General features: G+C 41.9%; 1 protein-coding gene across 3 annotated transcripts in view; it reads right to left on the bottom strand.

Annotated features, from left to right (window-relative positions):
* Positions 1–27,844, bottom strand: part of slc4a11 (solute carrier family 4 member 11) — a 106,891-nt gene that overhangs the window by 8,784 nt on the left and 70,263 nt on the right. For all 3 annotated transcript variants that reach the window (XM_073484497.1, XM_073484499.1, XM_073484498.1), the window contains exons 6-16: positions 22,215–22,296; positions 21,020–21,143; positions 16,247–16,456; positions 13,148–13,232; positions 11,999–12,124; positions 11,336–11,449; positions 9,643–9,775; positions 7,986–8,059; positions 4,884–5,112; positions 4,331–4,437; positions 1,176–1,341 (exon numbers count right to left, since the gene is read on the bottom strand). In XM_073484497.1, coding sequence (XP_073340598.1) covers positions 1,176–1,341; positions 4,331–4,437; positions 4,884–5,112; positions 7,986–8,059; positions 9,643–9,775; positions 11,336–11,449; positions 11,999–12,124; positions 13,148–13,232; positions 16,247–16,456; positions 21,020–21,143; positions 22,215–22,296 — 1,450 coding nt within the window. The remainder of the gene's footprint in view (positions 1–1,175; positions 1,342–4,330; positions 4,438–4,883; positions 5,113–7,985; positions 8,060–9,642; positions 9,776–11,335; positions 11,450–11,998; positions 12,125–13,147; positions 13,233–16,246; positions 16,457–21,019; positions 21,144–22,214; positions 22,297–27,844) is intronic.

Here is a 27,844-nt window from a genome sequence, read left to right as displayed (position 1 = left end):
GAGGCTTTATTTTCACCTCTTTTCTTAATAATTACGTATACTTTATTTAATTAGGAGGTCACATATGTTTAAATTGAAAAAAACATTCATAATTTTGACAATTCAAAAGGGGCACGATGTCATGTTGGAGAAGAAATTCAAACTCAGAATTTTAATATTTACAATATTAATGAGGTATTAACACACACAGGCCCCCAGAACACTGTTGGAAAGCTGGCAGGGTCCGACACATAGAAACAAAGTCAAACAGTATGAAATTGCGTTGTCCTTTACGGTCAGTTTGTTTATTCAGTTTATTCAGATTGTTGAGATAATAAGATTGTGTGGTGTGTGTTTTATTTTGCAGAATCATAATGATGACGGATATTTTAAATAAATAAATTGTGTCAGAAAACAAAGACGAGATGCGATAAAAGATCTGCGTAGGCTAAACACTGGTTCAATAAACATCTAGATGTCAAACAAATAAAAAGACGACGCTATAAATACGAGAATCAGAAGAGAAAGACGGGAACGGACGAGTTCCAGCTCGTCTTTCTGTTAGTAAAGATTGTCTACAGCTATTTTAATGGAGAATTTTATTTTATTTCAGTTGGATTTTTCATGTAGAGTAAATAAAACAACACTGGTATAATTTATGAAACAATACGAGTAGTGTTGAAGTGATTGAATGAATTTCTTTATGCTATAGCAGACTTTTGTTTTGCCTCCCGGTGACATTTAGATCCAATTAATTTTCTGCCCAAGAAATGCAGATGATAAGAGCTTGAAATTCCATCATTATACATGTTTCACTGTGGGGCTGGTTGATGGCTGATGGCGGCTCTGACTTGGTCCGATGCAAATTGAGAGGAACCGGGGTAAAAAGCTCAACATCGTGTTTTTGCTCCGAGGCTTCTTCGGAGCTCTCCGACTGTGACAGTTTCACTCGGATGTCACGTTTCTGGCTCGGTTCATCTTCTCCCTCGCTAACAGACCGGCAAATGTCCAAATATTTCGGCACATCCCAAAGTGGAGTCACTGGAGCCCCACAGGTCCGTGGTGGCTTTTTAATGGGTCGTAGAAAGAGTTTAATATCCCTGGTTTCAGCCTCACTAATATTTTCCCTTCGGACAGTTTTGTAGTTGTATATATAAGATGAAAAATCACGAGATGGGTGCTTTATCTGCCCCTACCTGTTCTCTGGTGCGTTGGTCAGCGAAACGACGATGTTCTGGTCGATAAAGATGAGGAGGGCCAGGAGGAAGCCGAGGCCCATGGCGCTGACCACGTTCATGGCCGACAGCCTCTCAAACGGAGCCACGTTGAAGACGGGCCGGTCATGAACTTTAAAGACTGGAACTGTTCAAAGAGGAAGAGAAGAAATTACATCTGGAGGTGTAAGAACCAATCAATAAATCAAAGTCCTTGATCAACAAAAACACACGGCGACTACTTTGATAATCCAGAAATCCATTTAGTCGGTTTTGAAACAAAAACAAGAAACTTCCACAAAAGAGTTTGCTGTTTTCTTTGTCTTATGTCACAGCAAATTTAAAGTATTTGGGTTTTGGAGTGTTGGTTGGACAAAACAAGGTTGAGGACATCACTTTTCAGTCCCTCCAGGAAGCTGCAATGTTGCGATAACAACAATTAACGCAAAATGAATATCTGGGAATCCTGCATGACCTTTGCAATTTTGTCTAATCAACAAGCACCGCAATTTTTTTAGAAAAGTTGCAATGAAGTTAGCCATTTTTGGCCACAACAATCCCCCCAAAAAACCACAATATCCTCGGCTGTAGCCAAAATTACAAATATGAGTTTAATTCAACAGATAGAAAGAGAAAATACACTCCGTACTCTGTGTTTTTACTTCGTTAGATAACTGCAGTTCAGGATAAGACCTACTTGATTACACCTCTATAATACCTGAGTTTCTTTTGTGAACTTTAAATGGTGATAGGAATACAATTTTGCCTCGACTTCACTATCTGCACCTCCAAAAACACATCAGACTCCATCTTCACAAACATAACTGTCTCTCAAACTGTTGTGATGACTCACGTTTTCACACCACCGATTGTTTTCTAAAGAGAGGCTGGATGCGTTCCAGGTGCTGGATGTCTCATTTAGGAACCGTTTCCCCTCACATGCCGCTGAATTAAGCGCAGTTGGTTAAATTTAGGTGGAAATGACAATACAATAATGGGCCTATTATCTTATGACTTATTGTCTCTGGAGGTAAAGGAACAGAAAATTGGCCCGGGCACTTAAAATTTAAATTCACTTGAGGGTTTGGCGCTCGTCTCAGCGTTTCTGTGTCGACCCCTGGAGAGCAGCTGCTGCCTTGGCAACGATGAATGGAGATTCAAAATGATGCTGAACAATAGAGGATAAAAAACTGAGAATCCCCAATGTGTTTTGGCCTGCGCCTTGATTAGGGAACATAAAAAGACAATAAAGGCACCAAATAAGGGAGGCCTCGCTGTCAGACATCCTGTCTTGGAAGCGAACCAGCGATGAGTCTGAGCCCCTTCAGCGGGTTCGGAGTCCAAAAAGTGTAAATATACCCCCCAAAAAAGATGAGCAACCGCTTTTTAAAACAATTAAGTTCCCTAATGTTTCATTCTTAATACAATGTGGTGAAAGTGTTACCTCACCAAACAAACGCCGGGCTTCCATTCAAAGTGTTTTTTGAATTTTTTCAACTATTTGCCCTCGTTAACAGCACGGAAACACAACTGCTAATCACTTCCACATTCATTAAAAAGCTGTGAGGAAAAACATACACGCCCCGTCGCCTGTGGTGTAAGACTTTACATGTGGGAGGAGGATATTTTGGGGATTTTTAGGGTTCTTGAAATTAACGTTCTGTACATTTTTCTGCATAGGCAATGATTGCAGTGTTTTCTAGTGTTTGCACAGGCTTGAAACTACAAGAGATGAGCTACTGTGTTAGGAGTGTGTCTCTGATCAGCGGTCAAAAGTAAAAGGAGGGAAGTTAAGTCATTCCATCTAATCAACGTTATCATACGATCTGCATCTTAAATCAACTCAGTTTGAGATTCTGAGTCATTACTTTTGGATGAATTTGGCAGCTATGGTGTGGCATTTTTTACAAAGCATTTTTAATTTTGCCAGAGCTCTGATTCTCGCCTCCGACTGTCTTCTTCGCCATATCAACGGCAGCTGAGAATCATAGTATTTAGAAAGAGAGAAGAAAAAAATATGACTTTTCTTAAGGAGCTGAGATAATTAAAGCTGATGTCAAGGAAATTAATCTACAGTATGATTAAATTATTCAAAAGACTCATGTGCTTCTATGTTGAGAGATATTGAGGATATCATTAAGAGAAAAATTTTCAGATGGTAATTCAATACTTCTGTGGCTAACATCTCCCTCGAGTCTGCAGCTCTACGGAGTATCGACTTGTAGACGGGGTCATTACGGGCCGCGGTCAGAGAGCAGCTGGTACAGAAAAACCTTACGGCAACATGTCTGCAGGAAAATATCCACGATTTTTACATTTTGAAACGCATGTAAAGCTTTTAAATAAAAGCTGGATGCACATGCAGGTTTTACCAACAGAATCACTGCAACTCTGGTCATGAACATTACGTCCGTTGCTCGTTACCTGAGCTAATTAGGTTGTTTTCACCTGTATCTGTTTATCTGCTGGTTGTTTGGATTGTCACTGAACTGATTTCCATGAAACTTTGGATGGAAGATGGGTCTCAGCCCAGAATAGACCCTGTTAACTTTTGGTGCGGATCCGGATAAAACGACTGATTCTGGACTTTTTAAAAAACTTTTTGTTCAACATTTCTTAGGGAATAATTCACTGATCTTATTATGAGTGAGTAGATTTTGATGCGGATCCCAATAAAAATCCAGATATATCAGATTGAAATATGTTTTCTTAGAGGGGTGTCTTTTCTTCAGCAACTACAAAGTAACAAATGGGATGTTGGATTAGCCTCGACAGAATGAAAGGAGACTGTTAGGCCTTGGCAGAGGTGCCGCTCTGAGTGTCATTCTAGTTAAGAAATTATTTTTATAAGAAAACGCTGCCACGACCGCATTTTAACAAGGACTTTCTCTAGTGTTGTGATTCTAAGATGAATTATGAAGTCCCTAATTTCACTCAACTGTCTTGATTTTTAGGTCAGACTCAAGAGTTTTGCACGTTTCCCTCTCTTCTATCTAAAAAGTGTCATTACATGGCGAGATATGGCAAAAACAGAAAACAAAACCCAATATTATGGGTTGTTTCAGTAGACTGTATAGATTTATATAGCATGAATGATGCACTTTCTGGTGTTTGTGGAAGCAACATATGATACTGACGCTCAATGTCACTGAACAGGTAGGAGCCGATGAAGGAGAACAGCAGCACCGAGATCGGTAGGGCGCAGTCCGACAGCACCTCCCTCACTTTGGCGTGCAGGAACGGACTGAAAGCGAGAGAGAGAGCAAGAGAGAGAGAGAGAGAGAGAGAGAGAGAAGAGAGAGATATAATAAAGGAATACAATTACTGTGGACAAGACAAGGACAATGGCTGCAATCCTGACACTGCTTAAGTACCTTGATCCGCCTTTTGCTTACACAATTGAATCCAGCTTTGAGGTTGATTTGATTACTGGGAGCAATCAGAAGTAGAATATTAATGCTTATTAAATCACAGGCTGGAACAGAAGCTTCGACAGAAAAAAGGGTGCTTTGTGAGAGCCCGTCTGGAAAAAAGTTCCTGCAGGCTCTGTCACTCCCTGACAATCTTTAGAGTCAAGGGGGCCAACTCAGCAGTATTCGTCCTAGCCGGCGGAGCTCCCACCCAAACACAATTTAAACTTCTCCAGTGATTTATCTGAACAGTGCTGCAGCGCTGCGGTGCTGCACGTACCTCCGTTTGAACTGGTAGAGTGTGTAGCCCATCCATAATGTCCCGAGCATCAGCAGGAGGCAGAGGACGGGCCTCTCTCGAGTGCACTGGATGAAGGATTCAGGGAGGGCGTTCAGTGCCAAGCCGGCCGCCACCTCGCTCCTGTTTCCCCCGAGCAGGTCTCTACCCTGAGGGAAGTCCTCTATGCTACTGTTAGCCAGCGTCGGGGCGTGGTAGTACCTGTGAAAGACTGAAATCACATCCAGTGTTTAGTTGAGCTGAAGATGATTGAAACCAGCAAAGACTAGAAACCCCACACTGCACCAATACTTTCAGTGAGATACACAGAGTTTTAGCCACGCTAATGGGTTGGCTCTAGGGATGGCAAGGTCAGTCAGGTATGTTAATAAATATTACACAGATCGCCATAAAGTTTTGTACAGACATGCATGGTTCCCAGAGGATGAATCCTAATGAGTTTGGTGACTTTCCCTCTAGCACCAGTCGCAGGTTAATGATCAAAAACTTGCACAAAAAATACTCCACAAGAAGTACAAATCCTGCATTTAAAACTTTACTTAAGTAAAAATATGTGAATGTAATCAGCAAAATGTAAAGTATCAAAAGTAAAAGTACTCATTGTGCAGTAAAATGGTGCCTGTCAGTCACAAATATAGTCAGTAAAATGTACAACATTTACCTCTGAGATGTAGTGGAGTACAAGTATTAAGTTGCATAAAATCGAAATATTCAACTGAAGTACAAGAACCTTAAGTGTGTACTTCAGTACAGTACATGTACATGTAAAGTAAATGTGCTAAGTTACATTCCCACTGTTTGATACCAAAAACCTGCAAAACTACATTCCCATCTTCCTGGCTGCAGCTAATTAGCAATGTTAGCATGCTAACATTATACCATCAGCATGTTACTGTGCGTTCATGTGCTGTTTTCTTGGAAAACTGGGAATATTGGTGAATATTCATGTGGATGCCCTCTCAAGTTGGAAGAACAACTCGGAAAGTCAGAGCAAATGTTGGTACACGAGATGATGTCATATGACGCTGAAACATTTCGGACGAAAAGTAAACTCTCGTAAGACACTTTTAACCAAAATCATGTAGTGTATTATGGTGGTATCGTTTCCTTTGCGCTTCCTTGTCCCTCTCAACAACAAGCTGAAGTCAGAAGAACGACTTCCAAACTCTGGAAATGGCATCATCATGGTGAAAATGCTAGCATGAATGTAGATTAGTCTTGTTAGGTTTTATAATAATAACTGAGTAAATACAGCATATTGAATGATAGCTGGCTGTGTTGCTCGGTTAAACCCAAAATCCTGCATGTGACTGTGTAACACACACGAACACACAACATTAAAAGCAGCTATTTATGCTGCAATCAGCACTAAAACACATAAAAAATGCCTAATTTAGGTGAAATATTGGTTGAAGAGATGAGGGCTGTAAAGTCTGCAGGGAGATAATAAAAGTGAGATTAACCTCAGCTGAGCTGTGGCGCTGCCCCGAAATCTGATCAACGGGATCGTTAGTTCATTTCTCAACATTTTGGTTCACATGCAGTGAATATCAAATATGTTTTAAATCATCTTAATGAGAATGACAAGATCAAAGCTCAACGATCAGACTCCTTAAGAAAGATTTTATCTTGGCGCGGCGTCAGCAGCTGCACCAGACTGACCCGACTCACTGAAATCAGTCCTGACACCCGTATCAGAGTTAGTTATAATGTGTGCCTGCCCCATTAACAAGCATCATGTTGAAGGTTGGCATGTTAAACTCTGTAGTGCAGTGCTTCAACAACTGTTTTAAATAAGAAGAACGACACGGCCTCGTCTATAAGAGTGTCACACAAGAAGAAATAATGTCCATCGTCACCGTCATGGCAGAGTGTGTGTGACGCGACCTTCACGCCGGCTTTTTTCCCATCAAACCAGCAGAAAGTTATGCGGCATGGCTAAGTTGTACAGTAGACTGGATGCACAGCCAGAAATGAATGCATTCATGTTGCTGCAGAAAATATTTTCGGATGAAAAGTGTCAACAGAATGGCACAGGTTAATGTTATGGTAATGGCATATGAGCTCGGAGCATATTTTACAAATGGTTTCAGAAAATTGAACTACTGCACCGGCAATCTCCAAAACAGGGACAAACATCGCATTCAAAATAAATTACATTCCCGCTATCGTCATCTCGCTTTTTTGGGGGGGAAATTAAATTGTGTAGAATATTTATGATATACTAAGATGTGGGGGGGGGTGCGGTGAAGGCAGGGCTGGTCTAACATTGCTGCAGGCCGGGCTCAAAAATCTGGATTTGATTAATTTAGTATCTCTCTCAGCCTCTCATTCTGCTGACCCACCAGAGGAACAGAGGAAGTAATGTGTCTTTCTGTCTTCCCGCTACTAAACCTTCTGAAAACTCTCTGCTTTTAGTTAACTTATCAGTTGTTTTGGTCTTTTGTTGTCTGAGGATTTTATGTAAGGAAGTTAAGTTGTGCTGGAAAATTATATCTGGCATCACGATGTTATTAAAAAATGTGGTCTGTTCTTTAATAAGCACTAGTTTTTAAGAGATCCTTCTGAATGACTGCATTCATCCTCAGTGGGGACAATGAGACTGGAAAAAAACAGTTTGACAGTTTTTAATTAAATGGCCTAAATGATTAGTTGGAGAGATCTTATGACAATCAGCCAACAAAGGATTCTTCAGTCGAGGACAGCCATACTAATTAGTGAGCTGTACACTTAAATTATAATCTTAAAAAAAAAAAACACTTAAATACAGTGTGAGTTGAGATTCTTCAGGGGATTTGACGGTGTCCTGTCTCAGTGTAATTGGCTGTTTAAAAAATCAGACTTGAGTTGAAGGCTGACGCTTGGCGAAGACAGGACTGGTGCTGGATCTGACAGCAGGTATGATGCTAGTGTTAGCACTGCCTCTGATTAGTCAGAGCCGACTACCAAGCTCTTCATTAGCGCAGCCGAAAATGCCAGTAATGTGGCAGGGAGAGGGCCGTGGTAAAAAAGCAATGCGAGGCTGTGAAAACAGTGACATAAACGAGAAACGAGACATCTGCCGTGTGTGTGTCAGGAGCTTACTTTTGACTGTGCCTTTCACTGCGTCTACCACGAATGCAATGGAGATGAAGAGGGCGATGACCTCCTCTGTCGACCTGGAAAAACAGAAACAACAGCATTACTTATCACCCACCTACAATGCAGTACTGAGTTTGCAGTGCAGTACAGCGTCACAACTGGGCTCACCTAGCATTAGCGACCCACATGAAGGCCGGTTAAGTCAACGCATACACGTGTCCTTAACAACTCTGTAAGGACACTCCCACACAGAGTTTAAAGCATGCAACTCCCCACCATTACCTGGATGACTCAGAACCTTCATCAACAAACATTTTCTATCTCTTTTAGCTGTAGATCTACACCCTCCATTTCCCCCCCATCCTCTCACAGCACAGTTGTCACCATAGGGGGCTGAAATTTGGCATGGAGGTCAAGTGTGTGCAATGAGAAGGCGCATAACTTCCAAGTGGATTCACAAACTTCTACAAGAGTCTGTGGAAATGCTGGTGATGAGCCCAAACATCTGATTAACTGTTTGTGCCAAGTGGCAAGAAAAGGGGGTGTGGGGGTAGATGACAGTATTTGTATTAGGGGAGTAAATAGAAAGTTTCTATATGCTTCCAGGTGTAAAACCACTGCTAAAGGTGTTAAAGTTTTTCTGTTGAATTTTGGCGCTGTGCACCTGGAACGTTTGGGGTTCAAAGGTTGGAAATCTCAACCAGGAAACTCCGACCTTTGACGTTGACTGGGAAGCAGCACTAGACCTGTGTTAGACCGCTCGATCCACTCCCACCTCCTTCCTACACGGACTCTGTCGCTTTGTATACTACGTCATCTGACTTCTTACGGTGTTTCTAGACGAGAGCCCTGAAGGCAAACTCATCCCACGTGCATCTGCAGGCAGATATACGAGGGTCCAAATCTAACCTGGTCACAGATTTGTACTGGGAAAAAAAATATATATATATAAAGCTGCACCACTAATATTAAACTAAAATCAAAATAAATGTAGTAATATGTCAAATTATAATTGCAGCGGTGTGTTTTCATGAAATGTTTTTTGATCAGAAAATAATTCTGCAGCATTAATCAACGTTAACAGAATCGAATTAGAAACAATGACTTTATTTGTCAGAAAATTGACGGCGCTGCAGTGGAACAGAAGCACAAAGCACATAAACACAAATTATATAAAGGAACACAAAGTAAAAATGAGTAAAGCTTAGTAAATTCAGTAAAGAGAATCCAAATAATTTAGAGGCTGATTGGGTGTTTTTGCTCCTTTTACTTTGTGGTTTAGCTGAGAGAGGGCAGAGAGCATGAAAGCAAACTTCTATCTGTTGGTTTGGGGTAAATAGTGGAACGAGAAGAAAAAGATCTGAAACTCTTGATGTTTGGGAACAGGGAGGGCAGCTGTCGCACAGAATGGACTCTGCTTCCTTTAAAAAAACTCTTTGTTGTTACAAAGCAGACAGACTTTCTGTTGAGAGCCAGTGATTTCGCTGCAGACGCTGGCGTGACCACCCAATTTAAAGCATTTTCTGTTTGACAGAGAAGGAAGCGCAACGACAGATAAAAAGAACATGTTAGAACGGCTCCAATAAATTGGATTTGACTAAAATGAAAACAAATAAGGTGAAATCAGTTTTTAAAAAGTGTGAGCGTGCCGAGAAAATACCTTTTGAAGAGCTTCATGAGCAGGCTGACGTTGAAGATCCCTCCCAGGATGAGGAAGAGGCAGTTCCACAGACCGATGCAGGCGTAGAAAGCTGGAAAGTCCAGGTTGTAGTCGTCACAGATTCCTCGGATCACTGCGAGGTTACATGCACGCACACACATGCACATGAAAATTAAACACAGATCATGAAACATTATTACAAATGTGCTCCAGAAACATCAGGACTGTTTGTCTTTAACTCTTGTTGATTGATCGAATCTCGCTTCTTGTGCTAACGTTAACGAGGCTACAGTAAACAAGTCGTATGGGATCTATAATCTGTGTACTTTTAGAGAAATAAAATGCCCTATTTTCTTTAAAGTTTCATTAAAATTCAACCAGTTGTGCCTGAGAAACAATGAGCCCACAGAAGGAGACTGATCGATTGGTTTAATCCATAAAATAAAAAGCAAAACTAGGTTAATAAGGAAGATTATTGATCATCTTTCTGCTCTCTGTACATACAGATGCTTTAAAAAAAATAATAAAAGACTATTTTTGCTGCTGATATCAATGAAAACTGAGGAAGAACTTCATCTGAGATTTCACATCAGCTCTGGCAGATAATACTTCAATACTTGCGGTGACCCTCATTGACGTAATACATTCCCCCTGCTCCTCATCTTGACCTTCACCATCACAACTAAAATTCCTAAGCAGGCCGATAGAAACGTGTCGCCAGGAAAAAAACATTTGCCAAAACTGTCCTCACATTGTTGGTTAAACGCTTGTTCCAGTCTTCACTATGCAGCAAATACAAAACACACACACAAACACACACACACACACACATACTTGGTTAACGAACACATTTCATTCAAACATAACAAGGACGGGAGGATTGCGAGGGTTATCTTAAAAACCAAAACACTTCAGTTGTAATCTCGAGCAGATTTGTGCACAGATGAGCTACAACTTTACAAACAAGCCATTGTTCTGCTCAGACAGGCTGCTGGAAATCTAGTATAATTATCCCCATGAGAATGTGCTTAGCACAATTCTAACCCATTTATTTTAAAGATCATCACACCACAAACCCAACAAACAGCTTCGGTATTAAAACTACATCTTGGCAATCGGAGTGGCTGCTTTTCCTCATCGCTGCCCCTTTTCTGCAGCTTCCAGCCGTCAAGATCGTTTAAATTCCACCCAACAAAACACTGCTGTTGGGTAAAAACCCATATAACAGTTTACGTGTTGTTGTCTCTCTGAACTGAATATAAAGTTTACATGTTCGTGTGGGTGATGCGCTAGTTTCCCCCTGAAACCAACCGTTACATAACATCAGCAAGAGAAAAAAACAAAAAGTTATTTTCCTTATTCTTGAAAAACACAAGTTTTTTGGAGAGATGTGCTTAATGCTCGACTGCACCGGGAACACTCATCTGGGGGCATATGTGTGAACAAGCAGGCTAAATTACTCCAACGGTGGTTTTCTCTGGTTAAAAGAGAGAGCACATGAGGATGCAGGAGTTTTCTGGCTGCTGTTCTAACACGGTCGGGTGCCTCCTTCTCTTGATTTTTTGACGTAATCTTCTTAGCACTCCTCCCACCCCCCAGTCTCCCTTCTTCGAATCAGCCGTCGGCAGGAGCTGTGAAAAGATAAGTTGTATTTTGGCTGAGCTGAGCCCAATGAAAAGAGGGGAAAGCCTACCGCTGATGAAGATGGCGAGGGGAGCTGTGGTTAGAGGGATGACTAGAGGAGAGCCGGCGAACAGCGAGTAGATGACCCCGCCGATGCTCTGGCCGATGATGGTCTTCCGAACATCTGGACGGAGAGAGCACACGCAGAGAAACCTCAGCAGGACGTACAGATGTGCGCTAATTTATGTGCATGAATAACTGAACAGAAGCTTAGTTAGTTACATGATGCCAAACATTTTTTATTTTATTATATGCCCTCTCCGTCTCTTCTTAGTACGCGTTCCCTTTTTTTTTTATCCTGTTATACATTCAGTGTTGAAAAATGCTGCAAGTACATTTTTCAAGGTTTCTTGCTAGCAGTCTTGGCACTCTCCTTAGACAGCAGGCAGCTGTTTCAAGCAAACAACCCACCATAAACTATACACAGTATATAACAGTAGAAACTACTGTGGCGGTGCAACATGGCGGACCTGCTGCCTCTGGAGATATAAAGGCTCCTTCACCTTTAAATATTAAAAAATGGATTGGATGGATGGATGGATGTCTGGGATTAGTAGTTTATCCTCTCTACAATGCTCTCTTTGATCTGTATTTTCTGAATGCGCTGTCAAACTCTTAATGTCTGAGAGCGTCTGAGAAAAAATGTCCACGTGTCTACATTCAACGCTCGTACCTATCTCGCCACGTGTGCTCTCGTCGTTGAGGGAGCCGAACGCGATGGCGGGGAGGAGGATGGCGATGTAGAGGAAGATGGCTGTGGTCATGTACTTCAGCAGGGTTTTATTACTGCCAACAATACCTGAGGGGAGACAAACACAAACAACATGAGTCATACTCAACCTCATAATGGAGCGGAGGAGGCTCAACACTTTAATTTCAAAACGACAAAAACATTAAGCGAGTTCATCATTCAGTGCCTCGACAATATGGAGCATCCGGCATGTACAGTAAAAACTCTTCCACACTACACACCGCCCTTTTTTAAAAAATACAAGTAATTTGTCTCGGCGTTGTGCCATCCATCATTTTGTAAGAACAGTTATCGCTTTTATCCGAATGATGGATAACTCATTTTGGAATAAAACACTTTAATTGGGCTCTAATGTGATCACAATGATTTTGGTCCTGTGACCTTCATCAGATGATCATTATCTGATGACACTCACAAGACAGAAATATCTTGATTTTGTTACAGCCCGATGAATGTGCTCGGATATTACGAAATGAGAGGACGAGTGAAAGAGAGCAGCTGAGGAGGAGACGCCTTCACCTCAGAAGTACTTTTACTACACTTTGCTTTATTCTTTTTTTCTGCAATCAAGGTCAACTGAGTCAATTCATCTAGTTTTAATTGAGTAGCTGTAATCTCTTTAACACAAAACGTCTAAAGTATCAGCAATTATGTGAAATTCACAAGAATCTCAGCTACTCAAGAACATTTTCTCCTTTTAAAATGACAAAATTACTAAAAGTTAAGTAGCATATGTACGTTTGTTTGACTGGGGAATGAAACCCTTTCACAAATTTGCTGATAAATACAATGATTTGACGATTCAGTAAAACCACTGCATGTATACGGCGATGTCCTCGTCTGATGAGCTGGGAAAATTACAATAACACTGAGCGTAAGGGAGCATATGGGAGCGGTGAGACATCAGAGACGGTCATTTTAGCCGGAGACGACCCTCGATGTGACACAGATGCGGCACAGATGTATCTGAGGCAAAAGGTGACAGACAAATGAGGAGCTGCCAGAGGCACCCCGGTGTGGCATAATAAGGAAGATGATTCACTTTCACTACAAGTGCACGGTCCAGCCTACCATCTGTGAAGTCAGAGGGGTAGAAAGGCAGCCTGCGGCAAAAGTCCTCATAAATCCCCCGGCCGGCTTTGAAGAAATCTTTACACTGTGGACAGAAGGGAAGAGGTTAGATATTTTTCAACAAGGACACAGTCCAGTAAACTGCAGCAGCAGCAGCAGCAGAGTGCAGGTGAGGATGGATGCGAGTGTACGCCATCTACAGGTGAGGAAAGTAACAGCTGCTGCACCATGAGACACTTTTTGTTTCCTTTTGAATTGATGACGTTTTATATTTAGCTTATTTTATGGCTGGAACTGGATAAATGTAAAGATTTAAGGATTTTGTTGACTGGAAAAGCAAAAAACAATATTAAAATGGAAATAAAATCGTATTATTGACTGATCTTTTGTTCTGGAAATAAAAATAGTTTACATTTTTTAATGTGGACATACCCTACTATTAGTATGCATACAGGTACTTGTTAAGCTTGTTGCTCGAGGGCACGTAATAACAAAAGGAGACTCTGAAGTATCGGCAGTACGCGCCGGGGATCAAACGTGACCTCCAACATGAAGGCCTACTGTCGTCGTCAGCTGGTTGCACTGCGTGTGCCGTGTTTTACAAACTGCTGCCATAATCCACCTGTATGTCCTTCTATATCTTCTGTCAACCTGGATAGAAAAAGTCCTATTTGTGGCAGTCATGTATCTGATCTACACGAGTACGCAACATCAGGTTGGTATCACCCTAACCCATGAACACCAGAGACACCCGAAGACTTTGCATATGTAGTAGAAATATTACCTGAGGGGAAAAAGCGTTTTTATTTATTAGATTCTGGCTCTCTCCCTGTTCATTACAATCGGGGCTTGGTGTTAATATTTAGGATGTGAAGTCAGGCAGACTCCAATCCAGTCGGCAACATGAAGATTATGTGATGTAAACCCTGGCACATTCGAGGATCATTGAGGAAGATAATCTGTTCAGACCGGCCTCGAATCGGGAAAACACCCCTGCAATCGTCAGGAGGGACGAATCGAACGGAAATTACCCTCCAGAAACTTTCTTCCCTCTCAATTGATTTTGCTTTGGGGCATTTTTTCTAATTTATCTTGTTTTATCCATGACGCCCTATAAAAAAAATGCAATAGTCCGGAAAAACCTGGGGCTGTATCCAACCCATAAAATTTCTTTCATCTTTGCACAGTGCTGTGGACACAAGGACACATTCAGATTAAAAATTGCCCATTTTATGACCCCGCTAAGACACTGGTGATTCCAAAGGAGGCTCTCTCCTAAAAGCTGATTTGAATCATCAAATTTAACGAGATCGTCCTGGAAAAAGCTTAAAATTGCATAATCCAAAACAAAGTAAAGCAGATCAGCGGGGGACGGCATTTGGAAGTACGTTTAATAAAGAACCTCGTGTCTCCAGAATGATCAAGAATGACAGCGACAGCGAGGGACGGACAGATTTAGTGTATTTTCAGTGAAGTAGTCAAGAAGAGGAAAAAAAGATCCACGTGATTCAAAAAAAGGGAGACATGGAGCGCTTCTTAAAAAGATGAGCTTTTCAGGTTACAGACGATAGAGAGTAAATGTGCAGCCCTGACTGAGCGTATTAAGTAAATTATCCAATTAGCCAATGTTTCATTTTCCTGTTGAACATAGCATTACATAATTAAATGGAACGGGGTGACGAGAGAGAGAGAGGGGTGTGTGTGTGCGCGAGTAGGAAAAGCCCTTGGGAAAAATCATTCCTGCCTCGTTTGTCATCTAAAAGAAAAAGTTTTGACAGTTTTTGGCAGAACAAAGCCATTTACCTCGACGTAAACAACCTGGAAACAAACAACGGCGTCAACATTTTTTTTTCCCCCCTCACTGAGCGGGGGCTGGCTACTTTTTATGAAGCCACACACGCTTGTTCAACAACGACCGTTCATCCATTAAATCCCTATACATCATGGAATCATTTATTATTACAAGGGAGCCCGTGTGTGTGTGTGTGTGTGTGTGTGTGTGTGTGTGTGTGTGTGTGTGTGTGTGTGTGTGTGTGTGTGTGTGCGGTGCCTGATCACCGGCTTTCTGGCTCAGGTTCGATAAACAAAAGTCTCGGAGAGGAATTACCGTCCACCTGTTTGCCATTCGTTCTGAGCGGTCGATGGAGTGAGGCAACGCGGAGAAGGAAAAAAACATTTAAAAAAACACAACAACGATTTTGGCTCCATTTTTTAAAAGTATAGGAAAGTGGTTTGTTCTAACGGGTGGTCCGACGTCGATTTCAGATGCGGAGGTGGAGGTGGAGGTGGAGAAAGCGGGTGGTCTCTCTCTTTTTCGGCTCTCATTTCATCATTTTCCTGTTCCCTCTTGATTTCACCTGCTCTCTGCCTCTCTACCATCCCTTCTTCATCCCCCCCCTTTCGCTCCATCTGTCCTTCTCCATATATCCCTCTTCCACTGAGTGGCACTGAGCCTTTCAAGCCCTGGGATAAACACCTAACAAAATCCTCCTATAAAAAAAAAAAAAAAACACAAGGGGAAATGTCTGGGAGCCCTGGCCTGTCAACCGCAACATTAGGAGGAGATGTTGGTCCGTGGCATTGAGCGGAGCCCCTCTGGAGGTGTGTGTTAATGTGTGTGTGTGTGTGTATGTGCACGTGTAGCTAAGGGGTGGGCAGCTCTGACAGGACTGTGAGAGATGTAAGGTCATTTACCCACTGAGGAGGCCTGGCAGGAGTTGATGCTGATTGATTAGGGGGAGAGAAAAGATGGGCGAGTTGAGCAAGCCGAGCGAGGAGGAGGAGGAAGAGGAGGAAGAGGAGGAGGTAGAAGGAAATGGAAGAGAATAATAATAAAAAAAGGTTGAAATGTGTAAATGAATGTGCATAGTTTCATTTCCCTACAGAGCCCCGTAAAGAAATGAGATGAGGAAAAAGTGAGTGAAAGGTGAGGGAGGAAGCATCCGGAAAAAATCCTCGACTCTGACATGTGGAGGAATATCAGGGAGCTCTAACCAATCACCATCAGGGCGCTGGGGATGACTCATAATGCCACATGAAGACACGCTGCTTCTTAAATCTGTGTAAATGTGCCCTAATCGCCTAAATGCTGCCGCCCACCTTGAGGGGTTTGTGACTGCGGGGGTCGGTCTCCTCCTTCCCCAGAGCGGTGGGCTGCGTGTTGGTCGCCGTCAGCTGGTGCCGCTGGAACACCAGCGCCTCCTTGAACTCCTCCTGCGTCTTCGTCTCCAGCAGCTTCTGCCTGAAGGAGATGTCGGAGAAGAGGGTGGCGAACGTCCGGCCCAGCTCCATCGCTGTCTTGGTGCTTTTCTGTGAAGAGCAGAAGAGAGTTTAGCGTTAAAAATCAATCACTATTAAATTGTTTCTCAATTGCAAAATGCACCAAAACTTCTTGTTTTGCTGCAAGATGCTACAGATGAAACCTGCTCCGGATAATAAGGACGGGTACATCTAAACAATACCACCACAAAAGGTGGGTTGGGTAGGTGTCAGGATTGGAGCTGGGTATTTTTTTTCAGGGGGGAGCTTTTGTCAATAATCCCACATCTGTTACAAATAATGCTGTCACAAGTCACAGAGTGATGGTAATAATGCGTTGGCAGGCTCTGAGACAGCGTGGTGCCAGGGAAGCCTTGTTAGCCAGGTGGTGATGATACCAGCATAGCCCGGCTCAGTGCGTACAGCAGCAGCTGCAGCAAACAGAATAACTAAAGCCTTTAAGCTTTTTTCACAGTGGTAACTGAATTTCAAACCGGAGCTGAAAGAGCTGAGAGAATAGATGTTGATTAATCTGAAGGCTCTCTTTCTGTGTGAATGCACAGGATACCCTACCTTCAGTCAGGCTGTAGGTTTCCAGCCATCAGAAATCTGACCGGGGGGTATTAAACACTCTCCCTAGTTGTGCTCCGAGTCACAGAGTACAGCAGCTATAGCTGGAATTACAGCCGATACAATGGACTGCAGTGGAGCCCAGAGTAACAGCAAAAAAACAAATCTAGTTTACAGCTACGCTAGCAGCTCCGTGAGCCCTGTGTGTGCTTTGAGCTAAATGCTAACAAATGCCCGCATGGTATTTTATTTCAATCCATCAAGTCCAGTTGAGACATTTCCCTAATCTGACGCAACAGATGGTTTGGTACACAGAACCATCAGAGAAGTCCTCCTTGGTATCTGTTTAAAAAAGGACATTTAGGCAATTAATCTTCTTGCCTTCTTTCCATCGAGAGCCTTCAGTGCCGCTCTTTGCGCCTCCTTCAGTGAAAAAAGACTCTCCAGACATGAATGATGGTTCAGCCACAAGTGCACACGGCTTCAAGTCTGGAAAGATGGATTCTCATGTGACGTCGTGATCTCGCAGCCTGATGAATCCACCTGCCATCGCAAGATTAACATCTCATTGGATAAGTGAAAAATTTGAATCAAGAGGAGCCTCAGATTAAGTAGGATTCATCTACTGGGAACAATGAACGCCTGCATGAAATTTTGTTTCAATCCATTGAAGTTGTTGTTGAGACATTTCTATAACCGAACGCACCAGATGGTTTGGTACACAGAACCATCAGAGCAGTCCTTGGAGGGCCGGCAATTTAAAAAAAATATAAGTGATTGGAGAAACCATCTTCAGAAAGAAGTAGGACAAGAACAGAAACATAATTTTCATCTTGAAAAGCCATCAGTGCTGTTCTTTACTCTCTCTAATTCTGATATAAATGATGCTTTAGCAGCATCTATGCTAACCTCTTGAGGAGCTTCTCTTGCTGGTCGTCACCACACCTGAAGCCGGTGGTTCTTTCGCATATGACTATGATTGGTCCGAACCACTGAGGTTCAGCCACAAGTGGATAGCTTGAAGCCTGGCAGGATGTATTCTCACGTGATCTCATGATGAATGCAAGCTGCTTTGCAAGGTCAACATTGCATTGGATATGTGAAAAATGTGACCTCAGGGGAAACTCAGTAGGATTCATCCTCTCAGGACCATGAATATATTGGCAAAATGTCATGGCAATTCATTCAAAGGCAGCTAGTAAGAAGGCTAAAAAGATCAGTGTCCATAGAAAGAAAGAACATACTGTACATGGTGGGAAATACTGGAGGAATGGGTGATGAGAATTCACTGTAAGTGCTTTAACTACAGCTGCCGTCCTCCTCGCATTTCACACTCAACAGCTAACTTTTCATTTTGGTATTTATTCAAGTTTTGAAGGTTACTTGTTTGATTAACCAGGCTGACTGGGTGCAGAAAGTGAGTAACAATGTGCCATCCGCATGAAAGGACCGAGGGCTGCCCACCTAACTAAGGCGTGAGAGGAGTTTCTCTTCGAGGGCAACACAACATTGAATGTGTTGACAGACGCTTTCAGGTATGTGTTTAACTTAGTGAATGAGAAACAGAGCATTTCTGAGGAAAAGGTCACGTCTGTTCAGCACATTCATGCTGGGTAAAGAAAAAAGGAGGAAAAAATGCCACAAATGCTGTAAAGCTCTCTAAATGGTGGGTGATGGAAGTGATCCATCCATACACACACCAGATTACATACATTTGCCAACCAAAGGAATTCCTATTATCATTATCATCATGCCCCTTCAAAGATCTTTTCTTGCAGAAGCATTCACCATCAAGGATAATTGAGACATAATAGTGCTTTATGTTTACTTGGGGCTCAGATTAATGTCTCAGAGAATGCCATTAGTGGTTTGCGATTGCTGCCTGGAGGACTGGCAAAGGAGGGCGCTGGAAGCATTGCGGAGGGCACGCACACAAGGGAGGATTTATGGGGGAAAGATAGAAACCAAACAACAAACAAACAAAAACACGATGCAGTTAGCTAAGGCATCGCTGATTGCCAGGGTCACTCCGACCCCCCGGTGGTTCCAGAGTCTGATGACGGTGGGTTTGCTGAACATGGTGCTCGACGCTAAAAGTGGAGGCCGGCACGAAGAAATCCCTTTTTTTTTTTTTGTGAGCAGAAAAGAGGTTGAGGATTTGAGAGGGGTTTCCAGACAACAATCAGAGCCAGGGGAGTGATGTGTGTGTGTGCATGTGTTTGTGTGTGTGTTGAAAGCTCAGGATGAAGCAGTGAAGGACAGGAGGGTTGAGTGGTTTGATGGGAAGCAGAAAGAGTTCATGTTTTCGATGGGAGGGAAGGGTATTACAGGATCCCTGGCACTCTCCATCGGCTGCAGCGAGCTCTCCAGAGCTGGAAAAAACAGCAATCCTGCACACGACGGTGACCCGACAGGTTCAGCCAACAGCCGACACTTCACGCCCACGCAAGATACCGAAAGGGCTCTTGGACTGAAGTCATGTTCAACAGACATTTGGCAGCTTTGGAGTTTTATGAGAAGAAATTTAGGGGATTAAAACATAAAATTCAAGAGAATTTGAGTCGTAAATGACCTTAAAATGAAAATCAATACTCTGAGTCAGGAAAAAAGCTCTAAGAGATGTGTTTGAAGCTTTCCATCCATTTAGATTCTTAGGGAAAAAGTCAGAGGTGGTGGAAATCAGATTTTAAAACCATTCGCAGCCTTAACTTTAAGTAGTTTAATCGCTTATTCATTTCTAATTACTAAGGATGCAAAATATGTTTTTTCTCAGCTGATATTGATAACACAATTCCCTGGTTCTCATGGCCGAAACAGAAAAAATGTACTATGTAAGCCTTAAGGGTAAGAAACGCTAAGATGGGATGGGCAAAAACAAATTATATTTAATGCCTATAATTTCACCGATATGTATCGTGCATCTTTACTAATTACTTTAATAATCAGGAGAGAATTTGTGTTTCCTTCCCATTTTTCTTTTAAATTTAAAAAACAACAACAGAAAACATTTTCTGAGCTGTCACAACAGCATCTTACTTTCAGTTTAAAATAAATAAATAAAATAATAATATAATAAATAAATAAACCGAAGTGACCACATTCGGGCCAGAAGGTGGCGAGGGTGCATCTTACACAGAACCCGAGGATGCAGTGCTAGGGACTGGTCAATCACAAGGTAGCCATGATCCTAAACCCTGCTTTATTGTCTATTTTACTCTAAATGGAAACATCATTAACTAAGTAAACATCATGTTGTATTGAAGACAACTTGAAACTAACATTTGAGACCATAAACTCATCAGGAAACTGTTGAGTTAGGTCATTTTCTCATAAGCTTACATACAATCGGACTTCTTTTTGCAACCAGAGGAGTCGCACAAAGTCTTCATCCATATTTTATACAGTCAGCAGGCGACCAGCGTCTTCTAGCAGCAAGAAACATGACAGGATTTGGAAATATGGGGGCAGAAAAACCTTGTTTAAATCAATCTGAGAACTTTGGGGGTAAAAATATCCAAAAGCAGAAACTGGTAATCCTTATTCATCTATAGTTTCAAACTAAACTTTAATTGGACTCGTGACAGGTAGCTGACTGTAACTACATTTTGCTGGAGCAGACTAATTAAAGCAGTTTTAACTGTTGAACTGAATCCACATTTCCTTTTAGTTACAGTAGCTGAAAGCAGAGCAGGAGGGTATGCAAATGATCAATTACGTGTGCTTTTAGCAGCGGGATGCTTACATGATCATATGGTGAGTTGGATTTTAATAAATCCATACACCTGCAGCTAACGCAGCGTAAATTACCTTTTAATTTTTAGGCATGATGAGTGATAACAGAGCAAACTGACTGACTCTTCTCAGCACATTATCAGTGTGAAGGAATTAAATAATAAATGAATAATTCAGCTACAACCGAGCAAAAATACAGAGGAAAAAAACAACATTAAGGAATGAAATATGTGGGTCTACATCTGCCTCAATAATCCAGCAAAGTCAGACAAATCCCACGTATCATTTCCTCCCTCTGGGGGTGGCAGTTACCATTTTGAGCGGGGCCAGTATCAGGATGACATAGCGGACCTCGCAGCAGTTCTCCCCCCAGTTTTGCGGCCTCTCCAGGCGGGAGATGCACACGTGACGCCTCTGGAGATGCTTCACGTTGCAGCTGGAGCAGAGAGAGGGGGAGAAAAGAGGAGGTTTTATAAATGTCAATGCCTCACCTCAGCAGCAGCACCCCTCGATACCCGCAGATTAACCTCCCTCTCTCTCTCTCTCTCTCTCTCTCTCTCTCTCTCTCTCTCTCTCTGCAGCAACAGGTAGACAGTATTCAAATGTGCTGGGTGAGACACACATATACATGAATGTACTGTATGTGGACATATGCACATATATAATGCAGAGAAATCTTAATGCCTGCAGTTCTATACAAGATTCAAATATTACATTTTTAAAAACATGACCACATTCAATCTCCAAAATTTGGTGATTTGGAATATTTCAGGTAAGATTAAAGGATTGAGTGATTAAAAGTGACGAGTTTTTCAAATTAAATGACAAAATGTGCTGTCAGAATAAAATAATTGTGTGTGTCGGTCAAAATCACTATAGATCACTGCAGATAAATCATTTTCATGATGTGATAATGCTGTAGTTTAAGTTTAGGCACTAAAACGACTTGGTTAGGTTTGTGGAAACATAATGGTTTCGGTTATAAATCATAATTATCATTGAGGTTAGGAGACGTTTGTCATCATGTTACAATAATAAACACGTGGTTAAGGTTTGGGTTGGTGGTCACACTTTTAAAGAAAGCATGTCGACTGTTGGTATGAAACAGGAATCAGGAGACAAACCGCAGTTTCTTTTACTAAAGTCAGATTTTTGGTGAAACATTTATCCACCTCGAGCCGGTTCCTGTGAGAACTTTGTCGCTCTATAGCAATTTTTCTATTCATCCAATGATGGTTTAATCTATTAAATGTCAAAACTATATTGAACATTTTCCTGAAACCCAAAATGGTGTCTTAAGATTGCAGTCCCAAAACAAAAACATTAAATTAACAATGAAATGAAAGAAAAAGGCAGAAAATTATCAGGATTCAAGAAGCAACAACAAAGTATGTTATTTTTATTTTTTACCAGATAACTGAACACAAATAGTCAATTAACAAAATTGTTGGTAATGTTTTTATCATCATCCACACACACACACACACACACACACACGATAGCTTACAGGATGCAGAGCCAGGACTGCTGGTACTGGACCCCGGTGGCCGTGGCTGTCACCCCCTGGATCGTCTCTGACAGCAGGTGGACTGTGGGGGGCAAAGGTCAGAGGTCAAACACAGGGTTTACTGAGATCAACCTCAAGTCCAGACTGATCCTCACACACTCCTGTTTTCTTCTACACAGGGCTGAACTCTTCTTCTCCTCTGTGTGGGCGTGCATGTCATCCCTCCACTCTAAAATGTATACTCACACGTTCATCAGCCTCTAATGTTTAGATCGCAAATATTTATGTATTTAAATATAAAACCTAGCTCTGATTTCTTTATCTGGCCCTAACGGTTGTCAGCCAAATGCTTAAAACGTTCAATACAAATCTAGAGTCTTATCTGCTGTGCCAAGCCTCCCAATATGATGTCTACATCAGAAGTGTCTAACAAGCTCGCCTTCTGCTTTAGGCGCCGATTGCCAGTCTTGCGCTGTGTGCAAACACCGCACCATGACACGCTAATAACGATGTCCATCCAACCCCAGAAAACACCAACGCTCAGATTTAAAAAAGCACATTTCATTATGCTGCCGTGTTTACACAGGAATCATTAAAAATGGACAACTAGGGGCACTGCTGAAGCCAGTGTGTTGCCTCCTAATAGGAGGAATCTCCCTCCCGACTTCTCACGCGGAGAGTGATGAATAATAGTGTTTTGGGGGATATTCTTCAGCAGCCCTGACTTTCCCAAACCCCTCAAGAAGATTCTGCGTGCCTTGGCTTGCAACGTCCTCTTTGACTCATCAGCGGCGAGCAAATTACAGGGTGGAAATGTTTTGTATCGTAAGCAGCGGGGACGATCATTTCCATATCATTCGGATTTTCCCTGCCAGTGGTTTTTCTCCCTTTTCTTTCTGTCTTTTGTCTCTTCTCTCCATCACTCCCCCCCTTTCTCCCCTCTCTCTCTCTCTCACTGCCATGCCGTCTCATCAATAAAGTATCCTCCATTCATGCCAGAAAATGATGGGCGTCACCATGACAACAGTATCACAGTGCTCAAGGAGGGAGAGAGTCGGAGAGGGGAGAATGAGAGTGAAGGGGGGGGGGAACAGACAAGAGAGACGGAGAAATATAAGAGAGAGGGAGCATGTACAGGGGAAGAAAAAAGGATGAAAGGAAGCCTGTAAAAGAAGGGGGAATGTAGGGAGGAAGAGGGGGAGAAAGAGATGAGAGGAAGAGGAAAAACGAGGGAGACACGGAGAGACAAAAAATAAAAGGAAGATGGAGGAGACACGAATAGAAAGAGAGAGAGAGGAAACAGGGGCAAAGAAGGACCAAGGGAATGAAACTGAAAAAAAAAAAAAGATGTCACGAAAAATAAAGAACGTGACAAACAAGAAGGAAAATGAGAGCGAGACCAGACGAGGAGAAGAGGGGAGAGACGGAAGGGGAGGGGACGGAGAAGTGAAGGAGGTGGACTGGGATTCAATTCAATTAATGGCAGTAAGCCTGACAGCCATGTAATAATCAAAAACCATCCAATTTCTCATTGACGTCAGGGGGGAGAAGAAACGGCGGAGACGAGAACGAGAGAAAGAGACGCAAACAGAACAATAGAAAGATTAAAAGATAAAGAGAGGAGGAGGGAAAAGAAGGAAACAGAGGTTACAGGAGAGAGGTAGACAACGTGTGGTCTTCAGTACCGAGAGACTAGGTGGCCAATGTCGGACCATTCGAGGGACGATAACGGCTAATGCTGCTAGCCGCCAGCCTTCATATTACAACCACTTCAATGTTTTTTTTACTGACAAATCTCCTCTGTAAGTGAGAGAGATTGTTTCAGTGTTGAGAGTAGTTCAACAGCCGGAGCAGAGCATGAACACTGACTCAGTGTTCAGGGTTAAATATCACTACTACTAAAAGTGGGAAGCTTCTACAAAAACGACACATGACTGAGCACTTTGTCATAAATCTCACTCACTGTCCTCGCAATCACTACAGCCAAACAGCGTCCTCTTATTCTCTGCTGCTAATGTTATTTTGGTGTGCATTTATTCAAAAGGTCCCCTGCAGACAAATTAAAATTCTCCGCTTGGAATAATAATTTGCGTCGGCTTTGTTTTCATCCACATTCAACTGTGGGAACAGAAAAGAAAAACACATTTTTGACAGCACAGAGAAACTTTGCCCCCTCGAGAAGATAAACGTGGGAACAGTCTTTCAGTTTGAGGACTCGTACTGTACCTTATTCTGCAGAGTGACGGTCAAACATCCAAGTGAAATAACAATAAGCACATTTTAATTTCTAAGCTAATGAAATCTTGGCGTCTTTACTTTGCAGACGCGATCACGCCTACATCGTTCCCTCCACTAGGGCCTGTACATCTGCTGCATTTTAGTAGTCAACAACTACTCCCAAAAAGTAGTGGCAACCATTAAAGGCACGGTCACACATATGCCCATCTCAGCAAATGACCATCGCCTGCCAGTACTGAATGTTGCAGGATGTGAGGCACACAAAAATAAGTCTGCTAGTTTGTTGTCCACGCGATGCCAAGATGCAGATTTGCTTCGCCAGTGGATGCAAATGTTTTATTTGAAGTGAACCTGAGAAGAATATAAACCCTGGTTGATTTTGCATATGTGTGACTGTGCCCTTAAAGTTTAAGTCATGTGGGTGAGACCTGCCAACAGAGGCCTCAATTTGGAGATACTACAGGAACAACATGACGGCTGTCTTGCAGGGATAGAGGGAGTCTTTTCTTCTCTAAATGGTTTAGATTGTGTTTAACTGATATGATGAAGTCATGTCCATGTTTGGTTATTAGAAGGCCGTCTCAAAGGCTATGAATAGCCTACCACACTGTGTTAAACCCACAGTCTACAACGATGCACAGTTTTGATCGACTTTTCTGTGAAACCCCGACCCTCCACCACCCCGGTCTCCGTTGTAAATGGTCAGGATCATGCGTGGGTTATTGGAATAAGGCGTACGCTAGCTCCAGCTGAGGTCAACAAACCTGTCTCGGATGTTAGGAGGAGAGGTGTGGGAGTTAAGGTTGCTGATGTGATCAAGTGGGAGGCTAATTGAGACATGCACCTTTGATATTTGTCAGTTATGTGGAGATTTCTACGGGGTTTCGTCAGCTTTTTGGTATGCAAACACCACTGTTTCCACACATAGACAGGGAAAAAAAATAAAAAATTACAGATGCTCACACGCAGCATATCAAATGTGACAAACTTCAATGGAAAGTGATGAAAAATATGGAGGAAGGCAAGACTGGATTGCCCTCTTTGATCTTTATGGATTTCTTGGTGAATTCTTTGACTGCATTATCCGCACGGTTTCGGTCGGAGGGGGCGAAAAACAGATTGCAATTTCTGTAAATCAAACGGGGATAATGCAGTCTGTCACAAATAAGGAAGAGACGAATCAATAAATATGCTAAACCAGTGAGGGAAACGTGCCAGTCAGAAAAAAAAATCAGCAGCAGAAACACACACAGATTCATGGTCTTTCTGTGTATGTTTCAAAAGGCCACGAGTCCTTTTGGCAAGGAGACTCGTTACATTAATTCTCAGAGGTGACCTCAATAAAACCTCATGATCTCATGCTGCCTTAAAGATTAACTGTGGTTCTCAACCGTCGGTAGACCTGCCAGCGAACACACACTCATAAACACACACACAAATGGAAATGATTGGTTTCCTTCAAAGTGTGGCTTGTGGAGGGCACTTTGAAGGAGGTGATTAACACACAGCAGGGCTCCATACAGCAGCGGCAGATGAAACACTTACTGTATATTAGGTAACCATCGTAAGCCAATCACCATGCGGGACACGGGTGCTATGATATCACATGATGATGAGAGGGGCCACGAGGACTGGGTCAATGGTGAAACCTCGTTATCTAGAGAGGTTGTCAATTCTAATCTTCGACTCGCTCGCATAAAAACAAATTACATTAACGGTAAATAAATCAACGCCCTACACGGGTGTGGTATCAAAGTCAAGCGCCGCATATATAACGAGCTAAACTCCAATCATATACTCAGTGTGAAGAGCAAATTACCTGAATATGAAATTTAGAAAACAAGAACTAAAATGCCCCAAAAAGCTAATTAGGAGAAGACACTACAGGCTAATAAAGTGCAGTTTGTAACTAGATATCAACATGAAACGTCTCCGGTTGAGTTCTTACGTTTAGACAGTTATTTTTTGTATAACGAGTTTCCTGAAATGTTATGTTTAAATATGCAAATGAGGCAGCATCTAATTAAAAATGCAAAAACAGACGGATAGAAGCAGGGTCGTTTCATTTAGCTGACATGTTAGAGTTGGAGTATTTTAGATGTCTCATTTATCACTCCATAAAATGATTAAATACATTTATCAACAATCAGAGATGGGTCGAAATACATCAAAAAGTGCTTGCTTATCAAATTAATCAATATAAAATATTAAAAGGAACTACCAGCAAGAATTTATTTCAAAAGTCATGGATGAATATCTAATATTTATTCATATCTTAAACTTTAGAAAAAGGTCAATGCTGGAAAAAACAAGCACTTTTAGCTTAACTTTGATGGTAAGAGTTTACATTACAGCTGTTGCAAAAATGAAAAATACAAAAAATAAAAATTTTCACCATGTTTTTTTAGGTTTAATACGTTATTGCTGGGAATGATTCATGAACAAACCGCTCTGTAATAACCTTCAAAATATAAATGGGAATAAAACTGTAAAGTTTGGTGTGTGAGGGTCAGTGAAGTGGAGATATTCTGGCTCAGGGTCTGAGAAAAAAACATATTTTGTGAAAAAACAGCCTTTAAAGATTTTTGTTGAAAAATTTAATACATATTAAGGCAAAAATTGAGACTAGGGTAAAAATTTTAACTATTAGATAGTTTATTACTTAGATTAAGCTTTCTGATGTTGTGTAATTAAATATGCACATAATAGCATTAATGTCCAGAACAGATGTGTGAACTAAAATAAACACCTACATTTTGTTAGTCAAGTTAAAGATGCAGAATCTTAAAAACTGACCAGTGTTTCCACCTGTTAGTGTCTCCCCTTAAATTATTAGCATTTTATCCAATCTCAACCAAATTGATTTATTAATTATTCACACAGGAGCAGCATTTATTTAATTTTTTTTTTCACAAAAAGAGCCAAGAACATTATTGGACAAAGATTCTGCTGGACGGAGAGGGCGTTGATTTGAGGGGCAGCTGAAGAGGCATCGATATCTGTGACACGGAGCGATTGCCGGTGTCTGTAATCATTTGATGACTCAATGGATCGACCCAGTCCCGAGTGTGGCTCGGGAACACAAACGGCATACTGATGGTGATTGGGTACAGAAGCAAAACCACTGATTGCAGCCTCGTGGCGGCTGATGCTGACATTTTCATCCAATTAGCACAGCTTACCGTCATCAAAGAAAACGAAACTTTGAGACTTGTCTGCATGGAGGGAGAAAAAAAACCAAGAGGAGAAAAACCAGAGTCAGTCACCTTTTTTCTGATCAACAGGCGAGCAGTTTCTTGGATTTTACACACACATACAGTACGACACACTCTGCAACCTCACACACACACATAGACACACTTTCTGCTTAACAGGCACGCACATAAATATCT

The sequence above is a fragment of the Pagrus major genome, chromosome 16 (assembly GCF_040436345.1).
Source record: "Pagrus major chromosome 16, Pma_NU_1.0".
Taxonomy (NCBI): Eukaryota; Metazoa; Chordata; class Actinopteri; order Spariformes; family Sparidae; genus Pagrus; species Pagrus major.
Note: the sequence above shows the minus strand (reverse complement) of the source record. Positions and strands in the feature narration are given on the sequence as shown.